Here is a 19,260-nt window from a genome sequence, read left to right as displayed (position 1 = left end):
GGAAAAACAAGATTGTCAGAGGTGTTCATTTACCCTTCAGCTAATTCTAACAAGCCTATTTATCTAAAGTTGAGTAGTTTAATTTACTGCTCAACAATTCATCATATTTCATATAATCACAGATTTCTAAAATCTTAATTTTGCATTTTAACTGGTATAACTCACATACTGTAAATGTAGTAGAGTAAAAAGTAGGCAACACTATTTTCTTTTGAAATAGTATCTAACTTCACAACTGTATACTGCTACTGTAAATGTGCTTCCACCTCTGTCTTCATTATTATAACATTAATATTTATATTTGACGTTACACCTAGTTCTTCACTACTTGCGTACACAACAGTCCTGTATATTATGTTCCTTGTCCCTGTGTTGTTATTTGTATTTATGTGTCAGTAAAGAGATGCAAAAAAACCTGTAGTCAAATTCCTTGTATGTGCATACTTGGCCAATAATGCTGATTCTGTCAAATGTACTTGCCATTGTCTTTGTCAGTCGCTAGAGGGAGAAAAAAACCCGCTGCATGTTGTTGTTTCTACACCGGAAGTGGGAAGTAGGAAGTGCCGTACAGCTGTGCTCCGTGGCTAACAGAGAAGCTAACAGAGAAGCTAACCCTCAGCGGTGAAGATATCCGGGACTCGTTCACCAAACAAGACGCCTCGACAGCTACTTTGAGACTTTGAATCTAAGATGGGAAAGGGTGGCGGTACATTTGAGAGGCTTCTGGGTGAGTTATCAGCACATTGGTGAAGTTAGTAGTTTATTAGCCAACTGTGAGTCAAAGTGCGTTTTGTTTTCTTCGTCCAGCGTATTGTTTTGACAGACGCTGGGGCTGTGGCTCTCAGGCCAGCTAATTTTAGCCTGCTAACAATCTCGCAGCTATTGTTCTGAGGCCCAGACAGGCTCACTTAAATCCACCAGCCCGATTAAATACATTTACGATCTTATTTGTCCGTTTTTCCCCCTCACGTTACCCGTGTGTTATCTCGTGCTATTAGCCAGGCTACACTGATGGTTTCCTTCTTATGTTCATTACCTCACACTCACGATACTATGTTAACGTTAGCTCGTGATTTAACGTTAGTAATAACCTTACTGCACAACATGACTCGGCTGTTTTAAGGAAGCAAGCGGCACAACAATGGCATTTGTGAGATTAGCTACTTATGACTTCTATTGTTGTCCTAAGTTGTTGTTTTTTAACTCCACAACAGGTTGATTAGCTCCTACACTAGTCCTCGTTTAGATCCTTTCTATTCAAATACAGCTGGCAAAGGTAACGTAAGGTGGCTAATTAGCTTAGCTTTCACTCGCCCTACCCAGGAAAAAAACAACTTTGAACTTCTATTAATTATTGGCAGACACAATTTCGTATTAACACACTTCTTCCTTGTATTTCCGTTGATATTGATGTGTAGATTGGTATAACTGACACCCAGCTGATAAACAGCTCTCTGTGCATGTTGTACATTATCTTTGTTTGCTGGGTGGTGCTCTGTGCTGTGGAACAGGAATTTAGAAACATCTACCATGTAAGCCTTAAGATCAGGTACAAAACCCACCTCAAGGCCCTCATCATGTCCGTGGATAGTGTACGATAGATGTGCATGTTTCCATATTCCCAAAGATGCATTTGGTTGAATTATTACCACAAACCAATTGCCAAACAGTCGTGCTTTTTTTGGTCTGAGCCCACTGCCAAAATCAAATGTCACAACACTTACAGTGGAATCAGTAATACAACAATATTTTTAGGAATGACCGCAGGCACTCAATGATAATTATATTTGATATATATATATATATATATATATATATATATACACACACACACTTGGTTGCCGCTTTATTTTATATATATATATATATATATATTAGAAACTGTCATTAGTATAACACAATGCAAATCAACAACGTCACAAATGACAGCCTCCAAAATGACCATAAAGCTTATTGAACACCTCTCTAAAACAGTTTAAAGAAACCTGAATACTCTTCATGGAGGAAGGATTTATAGGCATTACATTTATCTAGGTGTAGCTAAGAGTGTAGATAGGGACGTTTACCCTACTTTATATCTATATATAGATACAAAGACTAGACGAACATGGTTTCCATGAAGCAAGTCTATAATAATATAATAGTAAAAATACATATGTTATAAAGATTCAATCATCTGTACTAATTGCAGATAAAGCCACCAGTCAGCTGCTGCTGGAGACTGACTGGGAATCCATCTTGCAGATCTGTGATCTCATTCGACAAGGAGACGCACAGTGAGTGATTCTGCCCTCCACACTCATATCATCAGCTGCTGAAGTTGATTATGAGGTTTATTGTTTTTGCTGACTTAATTTATTGCCTTGAGTTTTCTATTGAGCATTATTTGTGTTTGTCCCTGCAGAGCTAAGTATGCTATCGGGGCCATTAAGAAGAAGCTGAACGACAAAAACCCCCACGTGGCCCTCTATGCTCTTGAGGTAACACGTGTGTTCAGTGGACAATGTGCAGCTGTCTTCTGTCATTCTTTCACTTGTTTTTTGTGAGAAAAGCTTCTTTGGTGAAATGTGCGTAACAACATAGTTGGCGTAGTGAGTGATCATGACGCCTCACCCTTCAGGTCCTGGAGTCGGTGGTGAAGAACTGTGGCCAGACCATCCATGATGAGGTGGCGAGTAAAACAACGATGGAGGAACTGAAGGATTTACTCAAGGTTACCCTTACTTCATCACCCTGTTCTGTTTAATAGTGCGACTCTGTATTGTGTAAACAAGCAGTGGGAAGTTTGGATGCAGTGTTTTGTTCCACAGACCGGGGGATTTGTCTTATCACGTCAGGCAGCCGGCTGCAGGACAGCGTGAGCTAGCAATGCTTGATTGGCTCTTTGCTTCGTCATGTGACTTTAGCTCCTGCAGCCCATGCTGGTTTCCACTTCCTGATGATGTCATAGCCTTGTGACAAGAGTTGTTTTTTTTCAGACCAGAACAAGGGACTTCCCACCTCCTGTTCTTGTTACCAAACACCGACGTTGTTTGATTCAGTGTGTGTGTGTGTGTGTTTGAAAAAGCTCACTTGTACCAATGTTATTTGACAACAGAAATCTATATATATAAACTCAAGAGGGATTGTTGAGACTTTTTTTTATTTCACTGTGTGGTTCTTTTACCACCAAAAACAGACGGAACCAAATGTCAGAAACAAGATCCTGTACCTGATCCAGGCCTGGGCTCACGCCTTCCGCAACGAGCCCAAATACAAGGTGGTCCAAGACACTTATCAGATCATGAAAGTGGAAGGTGAGTGGACACATGCGGTGTTTTTACTTTGTTTTCTTCCCACCGAGCTTTGCTGAAAGATAAATGTTTCCCAGTCCTGTTGTGGCTACAATTACATTTAAAATAAGCACATTCAGATTTGTGTATTTATGCAATTACAATTCCAGCTAATTACTAATTTGTAATAATTGCTTAGGTCGTCTGTGATCTCAATGCTGTACGAAGCTGCCATGTTTGTCATTTTTCAAGTGAAAATTCCACCGCAAAAGCTGCCTTGCAAGTTCTACATTTCTAAATCCCATGAGGTCTTGTAATGCACTACTAGTATCACACCGTGTGTTTAACAGGTCTGCTTTTCTTTTCTCACAGGTCATGTGTTCCCCGAGTTCAAGGAGAGTGATGCGATGTTCGCAGCTGAGAGAGTGAGACATTTAGTTTTTCTTGTTTCGCTGACATAGAGTCAGGGATGTTTCTATAGTTTAGTCTGGTGCTGGTCATTGGCGCTGATCTATTTAGAAGAGGAGATGATTGTGCACAAAGCTACAGTGACCACAGCTGTAGTGATATGTGATGTCTGTGTGCACGGTCCAGGCCCCTGACTGGGTTGATGCTGAGGAGTGCCACCGGTGCAGAGTCCAGTTTGGAGTTATGACGAGAAAGGTAGGCTGGGCTTTCTTCAAACTAGGGCACTTGGGAGATTTTATGGTTTTCCTTTTTTCCATTTACAGCCGTACGTGTGCGAGTGGAGTAGATGTTTATGGCGCATGTAAGGAAGTTGACCTCGATTTGTGTTCTTTGCTCCTCCAGCACCATTGTCGAGCCTGCGGCCAGATTTTCTGCGGCAAGTGTTCGTCTAAGTACTCCACCATCCCAAAGTTTGGCATAGAGAAGGAAGTGCGTGTGTGTGAGCCCTGCTTTGAGCTGCTTAACAAGTGAGTCCCCACATCTCTCAGAGCGTGAAGTATGGATGGTGGCTCTGAACAGTGTCTCTCTACCTAAAGAGCTCTGCTTCATTAGCTGCAGTATGACACTGGCACTGTATATTATTTTGTTGCTCCAGTTATGCTGTATATACTTTGGTTGCTGAGCCTAAGTATGCACTGGTTTTGGATTATATTTTGTTCCTGATCACTGCAAGGCTTGATAGCTTCTTGGTTTAGTGTCAAATATTTACAAAGATTAAATCCACTGTCTTCTTTGCACGCCCTTGTCCATGCGTGGAATTTCATTTTGTGTGGAAACTTTTCTTTTTTCTTTCACAAGCTCCCCCAAGGAGTGGATTATTTTTAGCCCAGTTTGTTTGTTAGCCATTTATAATGCATTCTATCACAATTTAGAATTTGCTGATTTGTTATTTAACACTTAGATGAAACCTGGAAAAATCTAATTTGATATGCCATAACCTCTTTAACTGTTTGTATGACAAAAACACCTTTAATTTAAGAACACATTGTGCACTTTCAATGGTCTATGTATAGACCAACTTTAAGCAATGCTGCAAAATAAACCTGTTAAACCTTCGGACTATAGAGTATAGGTATGTGTGTTTGCAGCATTGACAGAGGAATGTCTTTTCTTCTTAGTGTCTCCGGCAGAAGAGGAGAGCACTCCTCTAACTGACAATGTTTTTTATTCCTCCCCGATCCTCTTTTCTTTTCCAGCCACCCCTCCCTCTCTCCTCCACTCAGGAAAGCTGAAGGGAAAGCCCCCACCCCAGGCCCTGCAGAGCTGCCTCCCGAGTACCTGACCAGCCCGCTGTCTCAACAATCCCAGGTAGAAGTAAAAAATGAGATGGCTTAGTCGATGGTGTAACCAGTTATAGTTGAAATGCATTTTGTTGAGGATAGGAAGTGGAAATCAAAGGACTCCCCCATAGGAAAACAGATCCCCATGGCTTCATCAGGCTCTGTATAAGAATATTTTTTTCACTCATCCAAATATTGTATATTATTCGTATATATATTGTAGTTTGTGGGCTGTTTCTGGATCCTACAATTGCTCTGCTCTCTCACTAGGTGCCTCCCAAGAAAGACGAGGCAGCCCTGCAGGAGGAAGAGGAGCTGCAGCTGGCCATTGCCCTTTCCCAAAGCGAGGCCGAGGAGAAAGAGCGCATGGTGGGTTGCACAGCTGATATTTTTGCTTTGTATTTTGACTCTAAGGAGACAGTGATGCATGCCTGTATGTATTCTTACAGAGACATAAGAACTCCTACTCAATGTATCCCAAAGCTGATCCCACTCCAGTGACTTCCTCCGCTCCACCAGTCAACTCGCTCTACACCTCCCCTGTGGTGAGACCTCTTCTCAGGCTGCCTTTCTCTCTCTGGCAAAATGAATTATTTACTCTACAAGTTCTGGAAATATATTTTTGTCACTGACCAATGTGAACTATACGCTCTCTTCAGAACTCCTCTGCTCCATCAGCTGAAGATGTAGACCCCGAGGTACATGTCGCATCCTTCTCTTCTTCAATACCTGCATTATAATACACTAGTGGGAATTTTACTTCTTGCTTGTAGTGCTGATGGTAATGTGTCACATTATTCCAGCTGGCTCGCTACCTGAACAGAACGTACTGGGAGAAGAAGCAGGAAGAGGCTCGCAAGAGTCCCACCCCCTCAGCGCCGGCCCCCGTGCCATTGGCTGAGCCGCTTCCACCACCACCACCACCAATCAGTCAGCCAGTAGAAAGTCATGTCCCTGTCCAGCCGGTCAGCATTGTGGAGGTATGTTGACGCTCTGTGCTGAGAGCCCATGTTGGTTGTTTTATGTCTAGAAAAACCACAAAATGACTTTCTGTGTTTTGCTTCCCTCTCGTCTCCGTCCTTCAGCAGCAGTACCAGAACGGCGAGTCGGAGGAGAACCACGAGCAGTTTCTGAAGGCTCTGCAGAACTCCGTCACCACCTTCCTCAACCGCATGAAGAGCAACCACATGCGCGGACGAAGCATCACCAACGACAGCGCTGTGCTCTCACTCTTCCAGTCCATTAACAACATGCACCCGCAGCTGTTGGACATCCTCAACCAGCTAGATGAGAAGCGATGTGAGTGTTAGCATGAGTATGAGTGTGTGTGTGTGTGTGTACCGATGCATTTCCGAGTGTCCCAGTCCCTGAACTATTGTGTCACGTATGCCGTCCGCAGTATACTATGAGGGGCTGCAGGACAAGTTGGCTCAGGTGCGTGACGCTCGGGCCGCCCTCAACGCACTCCGGGACGAACACAGAGAGAAGCTGCGTCGTGCCACAGAGGAAGCGGAGCGACAGAGGCACATCCAGCTGGCGCAGAAACTGGAGATCATGAGGCAAAAGAAACAGGTGAGGAAATAAGGCTCTCCATGGAAAAATGCACGTGTTGACATGCTATTCACTACCATGCTCACAAGTGTTTTTGTCTTTGACCTGCAGGAGTACCTGGAGATGCAGAGACAGTTGGCCATCCAGCGTCTCCAGGAGCAGGAGAAGGAGAGGCAGATGCGTCTGGAGCAGCAGAAGCACACGATCCAGATGAGAGCCCAAATGCCTGCTTTCTCTTTGCCCTACGCTCAGGTACGCACCGCATTTAGGATTAGCAAAGGTCATCGAGAGGGTATCTCCCACTGCAACACGTTGGCAAGACACACAGGCCTTCATGTTACATAATGTATTTATTTGGTTTTGACATCTAACTAAAATGGTGATTCGTAACTCTTTGGGATTAAATGTCTGATTATATATGTATGTGCTGTTACGCAGATGCAATCTTTGCCCCCCAATGTGGCCGGAGGGGTGGTGTACCAGCCTGGTGCTCCACCCAGCTACCCGGGTACCTTCAGCCCTGCTGGTTCTGTGGAGGGGTCACCTATGCACAACATCTACATGAACCAGCCTGGGCAGACTGCCCCACCACAGTACCAGGCCATGCCCAATGCTGCCCCAGGTGAGAAGGCGTACTTTTGATAGCTTCACAACTAGAAAACCATGAATAACATGTTTTTCAGTGTATTCCAGTGTGCTGCTGTGTGTGTGTGTGTGTGTGTGTGTGACTGTCCTCTCTTCCTCCAGATCCCAACATGGTAAATGCATACATGTACCAGGCTGCAGGCACTAACGGGCAGCCTGCTCCTCCTCCTGGTCAGGCTCCGCCCACAACTAGTCCACCCTACTCCAACTATCAGCCCACACCCACACAGGGCTACCAGGTCTGATTGATTCTCTTTTCACGATTTAAAAAAAAAAAAAACTACAGCCAAAAAATATTCAAAGAGAAATAATTAGGCCACTCAATGTTGTCCTTGTTCTGTGCAGAATGTGGTCTCTCAGGCCCAGACTATGCCCCCGATGCCCCAGCCTGCCCCAACCAACGGTATGGGTTACATGGGCTACCAGCCATACCCCATGCAGAACATGATTTCAGCATTGCCAGGACAGGACCCCAATATGCCCCCACAACAGCAGTACATGCCAGGCCAGCCGCCCATGTACCAACAGGTCAGCCGCTTTTTACTTCTTCCTTCTACGTTAATGATTTATTCTTGATTTTTACATTTTAAAGTTAATTCAATCCTCCCTAATTCTCTTATTTTAACCGTCACCATTTATCTTGCTAGGTGGCTCCCCCTGGTGGCCCGCAGCAGCAGCAGCAGCAGCCGCAGCAGCCGCAGCAGCAGCAGCAGGTCCCTCAGGCTGTGCCCGGCAGTGCAGAGGCACAGCTCATCTCCTTCGATTGAAAGCCTGCATGCTGCAGAGTCTAACACACTACACCCTCTCTCCTCCTCCACTTTCCGGACTCTCTGCTCTCTGGAAACACACACACCTCTTCCACCTTGCTGTGATGTTGTGGCAATGTAAGATATTGTGATGATGTTGCAGAACTGTCGCCCTCCTTGCCTCTCCCCCACTAATGCAGGGTGAAGCTGCAAGAGAGGGCACCATAACCGTTTCACCCTCTTCCTCCCTCTTTCCAGCTGATATGTATGTAGTATTTCCTTATTAAATGAATAACTGAAGGTCAGAAATAGTCAGTGGTATTAAAGTAAGAATAAGAATAAGAAAATATGATCATAATTTAGGACAAAAAAGACAAGACATAACCATTCTTTGTCTCATATTGTTCTAAAGCAAAATCCGCATGTTAAAGTTTCATTATTTTCTGAAATGGAAGTGAATTCGACGTATCCTGTCACTTTGGGCAGTGATTGAGAGACATCTTTGCGTGCTGTTTAAGAGATTGTGGGCGTGAGGATGAAGGGTAAAGCACAGTGAAGAGGCCTGAAATATGTGGCACTAACTCAAATCTCCATCGTGTTCACAGCTTGCCACTGCAGCTGTGGGTTCCATCTTGTTTTGGCATTCATTTGTTGTGCACTGCTTGGATTAACAAAGGTCTTTATGTCGTTTCTTAAATAATGAAACTTATTTCAGGGATTGGACATTGTGGGACTAGTGTTATAAAATTAGCTGGGTGGTTGTTTAATCCTCAATAAATACACTTTCATAATTTAAATAATTTAAATGACACAGCTAGTGACCATAGACAAAGTAAAGCTGTACAGTAGCTCTAGCGGCCCGCTTCTCTTTATTAAAATGATTTGTGTTGCAGATAAAAGTACTGCCACATGATAAAACTGAAAGAGAAACAGTACGTGAACCTATTATTAACTGAAAATGACCCCCAGGCACCCCATCGCGTCTGCATTCGGTTGTTACTGTCACAGGTGAGGACATCTACGTAGTAAATAAAGGTGGGGGCTCGTTTCTAAAGTGTACTTTGCTCTCCAGAAATGTGGAAATGCTTGCAGAGCAAACATTATGTGCCGCATGTATGTATCACGCACCCAATCGGTGATTTCTGTAACCCTTCAGTTGCCATCTGTGAACTTCTTTATTCCATCATACTGATCTGTCTGACTTTAAAAGTAATTTTAAAATTATATTTAATAAATATCTGGTTCTTATTGTCAACTTGCTTTCACTTGGATTTTTTTTTGTGTGTATAATTTAAGGATTGAAAAAGAAAGAGGTGTGACAACTTTTATTCATGTAAATATAGTGTTCCATGTCACATTCATTCATGTTTCAATAAGAAGGGTAAAGGCCATAACACGACATGGATGAGTGATATGATGAGACGTACTTTAACATAGTTTCGTGCATAAGTATACGAATTGTGCACTTTGGCTTCTTCATAGTTTTCTGAAGATGAGGCATTTGTGGTATTCTTCCATCTCGATCTGGAAATGAAAAACGATACGGGTGTGAAAGCTATCATGAAGTTATTCCCAGGTATTGTTACCCGGTGCTGAAGTATGTGACTCACCATCCTCTCCATGCGCATCCCGTTCCCGTAGGCCAGCTGTCTCAGCACATCGATGTCTGGAAGACCCCACTCTGGATTCCTGTGTAAAAAAGCATTACAAATATCAGTTGGACGCGTATTGTTGCCATGTTGCATTAGGGGAAATAAACTCACATTTGTCGTAGCTCTGCATCCAGGTGTTCGTTACAACTCGGTGTGATGGTGCCATTGATGGCATACACCTGGAACATGTTTAAGATTTGGAAATGTGTCAACTTTTGCACTTCACACACTCATGATGACATCATAGTATTTTGAGTGCATAGAAACTTTCTGACTTCTGGTACGAACCGCATATGTTATCAAAAGGCCATTTTGTCTGAGGGTCTGACCGGCTCCAGTGAAGACACCCTAGGGAAATTATTTTAAAAAATGATTATGAAACAGGTTCTGGCACAGCCTTCACAAAATATTATCAATTATTTAGCTCATACTCTTGTTTTAAAACAAATGGATAAGCAGGCCTACCTGTGCTGTTTGAAATGAGCTGTATTGCAGTAAGTTAATGGCAATAATAACGTCACAGGAGTTGCGAGAAAGGCCGGCCCATTTCTCCCACGGTTCGCTGGCATCCAGGTGGACAGGCTGCAGCACATTCTTTGTATAGGTTGCAGCAATGTATTCCTTAATACTGTAGGTGAGTATGCAGACTTAATCTTACATGTGTACTTCAATATGAAATACATGAATCACTTGCTACTATTTCATATCTATATAACTGAAAAATGCAAAACCACAAAGCTTACTGTCACACACAAATAGCCAGCATAACTATCGGAAGCCTTTTCCTGTAAGACACAAACCTGTCCCGAGACTCTTCTTTGATGTCTGATGGCTGCCAGGTAACAAAGGGCATCTTCTGGGCAAAGCGTATGACATGCTGCCCTGTTCCAGAGCCCAGCTCTAAGGCGAACAGCTGCCTGTGGAACTGGTGCTCCAGCACTTCTTCAAGCACTAAACACAGATCCTCCCAGTTCCTCTCTGCCAGTGGAGACAACAGCATGGTCTGGAGGAGAAAAGCAGAGGGACATGTTACCCTATCATCTTGTATGCCAGTCTATGCGTTGATGTTCTGTCTCAGAGGATTCCTCTTACCTTAACTTGTGCTGGTTGACAGAAACTAGCTGGCAAATGGCATATTGGTGGAGACTGAACGTGGTGGATGACTGTAACAGCAGATGGGTGCAGAGATTACCTGGTTAAGAGGATTCCCTCTGTGCTCCTCCCCAGTGTTCAGCACAGTACAGGTATGACACACAAACAAACAGAGGGACCAAGATCAATCCATACCATAAGCTTGTCTCTGAATAGCAATGCCAACCAACATGATAACCATAGTCATGCTGTGTGGGATCATATTGCATGGTGGTGTATTGTACCCGAGTATGTTTACAACCGTGAGTGTTTACTGTCACCTGGTGGTCATAGTGAAAAACTGCAACATTATAATAATATTAAATTATTATGTTGATTTATATTTATATAAACCAACATATATTATTATTATTATTATATATTTGATATTATAATAATTTAATATTATTATATATTATATGTCTGGTACAACAGTATGCGATGTATCAATGCAGGTACTGTTAACATTAGTTAGTAGTATTATCTATGAAAACACGTATTGATATCTTACACTTTTTAATAATATAATCTGTATTAAATATCAGTGGCATGCACGGATATTTATTTATACTTTTCCCACGTCCCTTAAGAGTTCCCGTAGATTTTCCTCCAGTTCACGCAATGCCTTGTGGGTAGGTCAGCAGCAGACAGGACCGAGAGGACGCCATGTGCTTGTGAGGCAGAGCGAGTAAAAAGGGGACCCGGCTGTGACAGACTTGGCTTGTTGTATTTTTAAGGCACACCGGGTGAAACGGCTCCCGTTAACGTTAAGCATGTACTGCACCAGACGCTGCCTCCGGACCGCGCTGCGGGTTGCAGCGACCTCACACCGGTACGTAACGTCAGCCCAACAGGCATCTGTCAGTCACGTCAATGGAGGCAACGGTTCACGGGTACATCACGATCTGACTGCCTGCATCTTCAAGGGCAGACAGTCGGTGACTGCTGCCGGTTATTTCGGTTGTAAAACATGCCTCTGTTGCTCGTGCGAGCACAGAAGCTGTATTTAGTCTGCAGTCATGTAACGCTTATATGAAGTATGTTAGCTAACGTTAGCTTTAGCCAGCAGGAACGTTAGCTGAACACTTGCAGGCTTTAACTGCGGAACCATGACATAAAATCTGCATTTAATCATGTTAAAACACGTTGTCCTCTCCATTAGTTTGGTGGTAAACATGTAAAACTACCATCTGTGTGACATGTTCCTCCATGAAGCAGCGAACATCACCAAGGTCACACTCGTGTGACTGGGAATTCATTCAACTAACTGCACGCTGCATCTGTTCAACTGGCTCGTTGCACTGGTCATTTACAATAACTTGAGGTTATTTGTTCAGGAACCAACCGGGTTCAACTGTAGCCCCCAGATCTGTTGGTACTGATGCCAGGCCAGTACAGCTTTGGTTCTCATCTTGGTGTATATGTAACCTCCCCAGCAAAGAGTCATAGGATATATCTGAGGGATCACAAGCGTGTTTTGACTGACCATCGATCAGTTATCAAAGTAGTGGCTTGGTTGGTCAAGTAATCAATAAATTGACATTGTTTTAGTTCTTATAAATTAATGAATTATTTTTACCTCTTCAACACCCTAAAAAGAATAATCATTTGAACTGGTCTCAGATAAGTGCACTCATGTAGACCGAATTGTTTTTAATCGGGGTCTCAAACGTTCATAATGTGCCAGCTGATCACAGGTAGACCAGCGTGAATACATCATGATCCAGTAACTTAAGCCACATTATGAACAACTGATCAGTGGTACATTGTGAATGCATCCACTGAATACATGTTGCAGAATGAGAAACACTGCCTAAACATTCACTGTGCTGATGCCAGACATGGATTGGAAGTCTGGACCATACGCTGACTGTAAACCTCATATCTTTTTGTAAGGCGGAGCACTTTTTTGATAAACGGTAGTTTCAGTTTCTGCATCGACAAAGTCTTCTGACGACAGATGCACTTCTGGATAGGCTGCGTCTTGAGCTCTGAGGACCTCAGTTAATCCATCTTCTCATTTTCCAGGCAACAGCTTCAGCGGCAAACACCAGCCTTGTGTGCGCTCAGACTTCTGAAGACCAGCCCAGCCAACCACTCAGACGCCATCGCCACCCCATCTCTCGATGGAGCAGCCAAACTGTATTCCGCCAAAATCCAACAGCTCGTCGGTGACATAGCCAGCCTCACTTTATTAGAGGTGTCGGACCTCAACGAGCTCCTCAAGGTTTGTGTGAAAAGTCCCTGAATCTGAACCGCAGTACGTCTCGTCAGACCGCTGTGGTGCATCTTGAGTGATGGTCTGGTTTTTTTTTGTTGCAGAAAACTCTGAACATTCAGGATGTTGGAATGATGCCGATGGGAGCGATGGCATCGGCTGTACCTGCTGCTGTAAGTACAGAAAGTAGACACGTTGCAATATAACTTCATCTGCTACAACACCACCAGACACCACAACTTAAAAATATATTTTTGAGTTGAATCAACACTTCTCTGCCACAGGATATTCATGTTTTTATTTACTCGTTTCTTATCGTTTTCCGTGCTCAAATTTAATTTCCCTTTTTTTTCTCTGTGTGAAACTAGGCCGCAGAAGAGGACGAAGTACCAGTCAAGAAGGAGCAGACTCACTTCATTGTAAAGTTGACAGAATTAAAGGCAGCTGAAAAAGTAAAACTTATAAAGGAAGTGAAGAACTGCATCCAAGGCCTGAATCTGGTGCAGGTAGGTCTCATCATTAGTGCTTAGTCCTTGGTATTGAGTCATCTAAAGGTAGCCATAGCTAAAGCTAAGGAATACTGTCTGCTGATTGACAGCAGGTGGCAGTAACGTGCCAATAAATGCACATTGTAGAGGACGGCTGCATGTTAGAGAACATGACTGTCATCAATGCAGATTTTAAATATTCTAGGAAACTGAAGCATTTAACACGTTTGTTCCACCTCAAGAGTACACGCAGCGTGTTAAGTTGAGAAACTTTGTTTACAAGGAAACTCCACAGGGTGTCCTTAATATTCTTTTAGACTATACTTGTATTTTCCCAGATAATACAGCTTTGTAGTTCCAAAAGTAAACCCACAATAATATGACAACAGGAAAGGTCTGTATAAAGATTTTCTTTATTTCTTATGGTGTTTGGTGTAATATCTATGGAAGTGTCATTGTTAATCTGATAAAGCAGGAATATTTCGACATCCTCTCTTTCAACACCACAATCAGACTTTCTAATATTAGTTTCTCTTTAGAAATGTATATTATTGGTTTCATATTGGCTCAGGACACTATCGTAGTTCCTGTTTTCACAGATAACACGGCACACTAAATCTTCTTTTCTCTGTCTTTCCTAAACCAGGCTAAGAAACTAGTGGAGTCTCTTCCTCAGGAAATCCGAGCCAATGTATCCAAAGAAGAGGCAGAGAAACTGAAAGCATCCCTGGAGGCAGCAGGCGGCACCGTCGTGTTGGAGTAGATCTACGTCCCCACCTGTTCTCCACCGTTTTGCTGCTCATGCACTTCATTCTTCATTCTGTTATTTCCTTTTTCTTTTTTTTTTAAACATGACAAAGAAGAGCATCCTGGGAAACAAAGAAATGCCTTCTGACATTAATACTGTCTCTTAACGGCATCAGATGGGGCAGTACAACTCGGACTGAACTTTCCAGGCACACAGCCTGCACGAATGGCCGCCCAGATGTTTGCGTTTGTTTTTGTCTGCTTGTGTGTCGTTCTGATACTTGTGAAGCAAAGAAGCTACAGAAATACTGGCCTGGCTGACCAGTATGGCAGTTGGTGAATTTTTTTGTGTGTGTATGTTTAACTTTTTACAGAAAAAAGGATTATGCAGTAGGGACACGGTTACCATTCCCTACGTTGAAGAACACCAGATACTGTATCCAGTTCAGGATGGCAGGGCTGAGTCCTTATTACTTACAGAATTGTTAATAATGTGATTAAAGTTGAAATATCCATAAATATTTGCAACATGTTGTGTGTGATTTAATGCAAACTATTGTATAAAAACTTAATGATGACAATGAAACTGTGTGTTCTGTTAAACGTATCATGACGCTCAGACTGAAAAGTTCACTGACTGTAAAGAGTGGAAGTGAATATTTTGAACTACAGTAGAGGGCATCCTGCCCTCTGGTTTTTGACCACTAGCCTGTATATAAGGTTTAAATTCACCCAAATCTGTTCCTGTCTGGGATGATGGGAAACCAGTTTCTAGTTGTTACTAGACAGGTTTATAATATAAAGGCAATCTGCATTTCAATGTGTGGACATACAGTTGTGTGAAAGTGTTTGCCCCCTTCCTGATTTCTTATTTTTTTGCATGTTTGTCACACTTAAATGTTTCAGATCATCAAACAAATTTAAATATTAGACAAAGATAACACACGTAAACACAAAATGCAGTTTTTAAATGAAGGTTTTTATTATTAAGGGGGAAAAAAAATCCAAACCTACATGGCCCTGTGAAAAAGTGATTGCCCCCCCCGCTGTTAAAACATAAATTAACTGGTTTATCACATCTTTGGAAAGCTGAGTTCAATTTCTCGAGCCACACCCAGGCCTGATTACTGCCACACCTGTTCTCAATCAAGAAATCACTTAAATAGGACCTGCCTGACAAAGTGAGGTAGACCAAAAGATCCTCAAAAGCTAGACATCATGCTGCGATCCAAAGAAATTCAGGAACAAATCAGTCTGGAAAAGGTTACAAAGCCATTTCTAAAGCTTTGGGACTCCAGCGAACCACAGTGAGAGCCATTATCCACAAATGGCGAAAACATGGAACAGTGGTGAACCTTCCCAGGAGTGGCCGGCCGACCAAAATTACCCCAAGAGCGCAGCGACGACTCATCCAAGAGGTCACAAAAGACCCCAGAACAACATCCAAAGAACTGCAGGCCTCACTTGCCTCAATTAAGGTCAGTGTTCATGACTCCACCATAAGAAAGAGACTGGGCAAAAATGGCCTGCATGGCAGAGTTCCAAGACGAAAACCACTGCTGAGCAAAAAGAACATAAAGGCTCGTCTCAGTTTTGCCAGAAAACATCTTGATGATCCCCAAGACTTTTGGGAAAATACTGACGAGACAAAAGTTGAACTTTTTGGAAGGTGTATGTCCCATTACATCTGGCGTAAAAGTAACACGGCATTTCAGAAAAGGAACATCATACCAACAGTAAAATATGGTGGTGGTAGTGTGATGGTCTGGGGCTGTTTTGCTGCTTCAGGACCTGGAAGACTTGCTGTGGTAAATGGAACCATGAATTCTGCTGTCTACCAAAAAATCCTGAAGGAGAATGTCCGGCCATCTGTTCGTGACCTCAAGCTGAAACGCACTTGGGTTCTGCAGCAGGACAATGATCCAAAACACACCAGCAAGTCCACCTCTGAATGGCTTAAGAAAAACAAAATGAAGACTTTGGAGTGGCCTAGTCAAAGTCCCGACCTGAATCCGATTGAGATGCTGTGGCATGACCTTAAAAAGGCGGTTCATGCTCGAAAACCCTCCAATGTGGCTGAATTACAACAATTCTGCAAAGATGAGTGGGCCAAAATTCCTCTACAGCGCTGTAAAAGACTCATTGCCAGTTATCGCAAACGCTTGATCACTTTTTCACACAGGGCCATGTAGGTTTGGATTTGTTTTGTTTTTTCTGTTTCAGGGCCCGTGCTCGATGAGTGATCACGAGGCGAATCAGTCTGTATACCGTTTGTTACGGTTTAACTGATTACAAAACAGTCGTTCCCTGACCGGGAATCGAACCCGGGCCGCGGCGGTGAGAGCGCCGAATCCTAACCACTAGACCACCAGGGACAGCCATGAATCAGATAACACTGTACGTTTATAAAACTTTAGCTATGAAAGAGTTCATAGCGGACTACGTTTTTTTCACAGCTGACTTCTCAGAAGAGTGTCTGGTCACCCATAGAGATCCATCCATTGGGCAAAATCCCGAGCGGTGTAGAGCCAGGCCTGGGACCTCTTCCATCGTGCTCCAGCGGTGCAGGTCGGTCTCAGTCCAATGCCCCCTAAGGGTGTCTGCTCAGCCCCATAAATCTAACCATCCTGCTCCAGGGCCAGAGGGCAGAACCGAGGCACCACTGGCCTACTTCCAAAGCCCCTAACAGGCACCTCACTCTGCCAGCCCTAACCCTAACCTTGGGGAGCCAGACCCTGACACCACCCCTAGAGCTGGAGCACCCACGGACCCCGTCCACCAGCCGGACCTGCGTACCCACTCTTAAGAAATTAAATTAATTTTTTCCGTGTCTCCAACAGCATTACAAACACATGACTTGAGTTACATAACCTGTGATGAAATGTACAGCATACATAAATAAATCTCATACAAGGGTTGTGAAAAGAAGGTTTATTGAAGCCAGAGGTCTTTAAAGTTCATATATCAACTGATCACTCCTGTGTGGTCGAGCACCAGGCAATTACACTTTTTAATACTAGGCTTTCTTTGCCCTCTGGGGGACAGTGTTACACTGACAAATAGTGTGCCTATGTTTACTGTGTATTTGTTGTCGTAATGATGCAGAATGTTAGCGCACTTGTACCAGATCATTTTTGGTGACCATTACCTAAAAATGAATATTTAAAAGTTTGTGAAGGCAAGAGGATGTTTCTTGACATTGCACTTGAAATGCTTTAGTTGGTAGTGAGAACAAGACATGATGTATTCAATAAAACAATCCACCACCACCTTGTAGATTATTTCTTTCTTTACTGAACTTCTGTCAGTCTGAGCACTGTTACGCTGCACGTGTTCAGCTGCCTGTCAGGTCTCCTCTCTCTTAAACAGAAATACTTACTTAAGCTGGCTGCTTCAGCATGTACAAGACTGAACAAAAGCTGCCAATTAAGAGCACTTTTATACAATATAACTTTGCTTTTCTGAGGACAATCAGCAGCTTTTTGTTAAACAATCTCCACGTGGAGATGCAGATGTTTGACTCTTAAATTCTGAGAAAAGAGTTGTGAGTCTTGGTTCAGCTGCAGTGTGTGGGTTGGTGGCTTCTTTCATATTGTTCCAGGTGTTATTTTCCAAGTATTGCTCCATACAATCCATCAAATTCAGCTTTAAAAGACACCTGATATTTTCCCATGCCCCCACGGTTTACGCACCACTGAGGCCGGTGTTTGAGGAATGGTAGTTGTGACAGCTTTTCTTTTTCATCCTTTGATGGGTAAAAGTAAAGAAGAATGTTTAAAAGAATATATCCAAATCAGCTGTTCTGTTGGTTATAGTTAATGGACAGGTTATATAACCCTGTTGAGTCTGTGCAAAAACCTGATCTAGTGGTGAGACAGTTATCATCTGTGGTTGTCATGGAGCTCACTGAAGGAGCGGCGTGACGACATATACTGGTAATGACACGTAATGCAGCGCATTCGTCCTTTTTCAGTGTACGTCCTGCTTTACTTTGTAGGGAAGTCACAGACGCAGGCTTACGTTTGTAGTTTCCTCTTTATCAGACACTCTATCGCTGATAGATTACAGACTGACCACTGGGCTGGGAAGCATCCACTGGGGATGCAGTCAATGATGGTAATGACCCACACACACACACACACACACACACACACACACACACACACACACAGACACAGACACCTTCTTTCTCTCTCAATCTTTGTTTATGGAAAAACAGGGGAAAGAGACTGAATTTGAGATTTCCGACTGGAATGAATGTTATTCCAGATGTTGTGGGCACATAACTAAGCACGCGAGGAACAATTATTTCTAGCTTTGACTTTAACCAGATAAGATGCTCACTGCGTATATGTGAACAAATATGCTTTGTAGCTTTTTTTGTCCCTTTGTGAGTCGTTGAAAATCGTCTGAAAACGTTTCAGTCTCTGTGAGTCTTATCAGACAGAGCATATTTCTCTCTCACACAGAAACATGGCAAAGACTAAACACAGTGTAGACATCTGTTTGATGAAAAACGGGCAAAGGACAGGCATTCAATTTCATGGTGTTGCAACAGGAGCATTAACAAGGTTTGTGTTCCACTGATATAATGGTAAACACTGATGAGATATTTGCCTCTTAATGGAAAGTCAACACCAAGACATGTTGTGACTCATGTCTCTTACCAGCATGTGACAGGATCACCTGAGAAAAACTTAAATCTGAAAAAAGCCCAGGAATTGAAAATGCTTATTTTAATGCAACTACCTGAATCAGGATATTGGTAATGTGTATTTCAAGAAATATAAATGACTAATCCTGACTGAATGTGTTTGGATCAATATATAAATTGTCAACCTCAAGATTTCTTTTGCATTTGAAAGTCCAAGTTCAGTTTAAAGAATGGCCTAGGTCCGCTGAGAAAGTTCTCCTCTTCAACTGTTTTGAAGCCTTTAAAGGAGAACATATGCTGTTTACTTCAACTGAGACTGTCCTCAGCATTCCCCATCCATCAACAGATGTTTGTAAACTATACTGAGAGTAATTAGCATCCATGTTCAAAACGTTCTGGGTCACATAA

At 42.9% G+C, this 19,260-nt stretch overlaps 3 protein-coding genes and 1 non-coding gene across 7 annotated transcripts; 2 read left to right on the top strand and 2 right to left on the bottom strand.

The window, feature by feature from the left end:
• Positions 1-563: 563 nt before the first annotated feature.
• Positions 564-9,217, top strand: hgs (hepatocyte growth factor-regulated tyrosine kinase substrate). 4 transcript variants are annotated; one of them, XM_031867834.1, is made up of 20 exons: positions 564-727; positions 2,192-2,276; positions 2,405-2,480; positions 2,621-2,713; positions 3,179-3,296; positions 3,645-3,697; positions 3,867-3,935; positions 4,083-4,207; positions 4,937-5,054; positions 5,291-5,389; positions 5,470-5,565; positions 5,680-5,718; positions 5,824-6,000; positions 6,106-6,319; positions 6,420-6,592; positions 6,683-6,823; positions 7,010-7,193; positions 7,319-7,455; positions 7,562-7,744; positions 7,864-9,217. In XM_031867834.1, exons 1-20 carry the CDS (start codon positions 691-693, stop codon positions 7,981-7,983), a joined length of 2,337 nt encoding a protein of 778 aa, XP_031723694.1. In that variant the 5' UTR covers positions 564-690; the 3' UTR covers positions 7,984-9,217. The 4 variants fall into 4 exon arrangements, with proteins under 4 accessions (XP_031723694.1, XP_031723698.1, XP_031723696.1 ...); XM_031867838.1 differs by having other exon boundaries at positions 4,937-5,048; positions 6,109-6,319; positions 7,864-7,983; XM_031867836.1 differs by having other exon boundaries at positions 4,937-5,048; positions 7,864-7,983.
• Positions 9,177-10,747, bottom strand: LOC116394616 (methyltransferase-like 26 B). The gene is made up of 7 exons (XM_031867841.1): positions 10,707-10,747; positions 10,415-10,617; positions 10,080-10,242; positions 9,903-9,962; positions 9,726-9,793; positions 9,573-9,651; positions 9,177-9,486 (listed from the first exon to the last, which is right to left on the bottom strand). Exons 2-7 carry the CDS (start codon positions 10,612-10,614, stop codon positions 9,439-9,441), a joined length of 618 nt encoding a protein of 205 aa, XP_031723701.1. The 5' UTR covers positions 10,615-10,617; positions 10,707-10,747; the 3' UTR covers positions 9,177-9,438.
• A 639-nt stretch (positions 10,748-11,386) lies between these two features.
• On the top strand, positions 11,387-14,488 carry mrpl12 (mitochondrial ribosomal protein L12). The gene is made up of 5 exons (XM_031867937.1): positions 11,387-11,577; positions 12,774-12,972; positions 13,068-13,136; positions 13,332-13,469; positions 14,098-14,488. Exons 1-5 carry the CDS (start codon positions 11,519-11,521, stop codon positions 14,212-14,214), a joined length of 582 nt encoding a protein of 193 aa, XP_031723797.1. The 5' UTR covers positions 11,387-11,518; the 3' UTR covers positions 14,215-14,488.
• A 2,013-nt stretch (positions 14,489-16,501) lies between these two features.
• On the bottom strand, positions 16,502-16,573 carry trnae-cuc (transfer RNA glutamic acid (anticodon CUC)). The gene has a single exon. It is a non-coding gene; the product is annotated as a tRNA-Glu (tRNA).
• Between the last annotated feature and the right edge of the window lie 2,687 nt (positions 16,574-19,260).

Source organism: Anarrhichthys ocellatus, unplaced genomic scaffold, assembly GCF_004355925.1.
Source record: "Anarrhichthys ocellatus isolate YVR2014 unplaced genomic scaffold, GSC_Weel_1.0 scaffold40, whole genome shotgun sequence".
In the NCBI taxonomy this organism is placed as follows: Eukaryota; Metazoa; Chordata; class Actinopteri; order Perciformes; family Anarhichadidae; genus Anarrhichthys; species Anarrhichthys ocellatus.
The sequence above is the reverse complement of the archived record's forward strand: the minus strand, read 5'-3'. Positions and strand labels throughout refer to the sequence as shown.

Excerpts from the sequence above, each read along its gene's own strand:
- LOC116394616 (XM_031867841.1), bottom strand. The coding sequence starts at position 10,614 with ATGCTGTTGTCTCCACTGGCAGAGAGGAACTGGGAGGATCTGTGTTTA. Across the intron at positions 9,652-9,725 it reads GATGCAGAGCTACGACAAAT|GAATCCAGAGTGGGGTCTTC; the intron begins GTGAGTTTATTT and ends TTTTTTACACAG. Across the intron at positions 9,487-9,572 it reads GGATGCGCATGGAGAGGATG|ATCGAGATGGAAGAATACCA; the intron begins GTGAGTCACATA and ends TTTCATTTCCAG.
- mrpl12 (XM_031867937.1), top strand. The coding sequence starts at position 11,519 with ATGTACTGCACCAGACGCTGCCTCCGGACCGCGCTGCGGGTTGCAGCG. Across the intron at positions 11,578-12,773 it reads GTTGCAGCGACCTCACACCG|GCAACAGCTTCAGCGGCAAA; the intron begins GTACGTAACGTC and ends CTCATTTTCCAG. Across the intron at positions 13,137-13,331 it reads CATCGGCTGTACCTGCTGCT|GCCGCAGAAGAGGACGAAGT; the intron begins GTAAGTACAGAA and ends GTGTGAAACTAG.
- hgs (XM_031867834.1), top strand. The coding sequence starts at position 691 with ATGGGAAAGGGTGGCGGTACATTTGAGAGGCTTCTGG. Across the intron at positions 728-2,191 it reads TACATTTGAGAGGCTTCTGG|ATAAAGCCACCAGTCAGCTG; the intron begins GTGAGTTATCAG and ends TACTAATTGCAG. Across the intron at positions 6,320-6,419 it reads CCAGCTAGATGAGAAGCGAT|TATACTATGAGGGGCTGCAG; the intron begins GTGAGTGTTAGC and ends TGCCGTCCGCAG.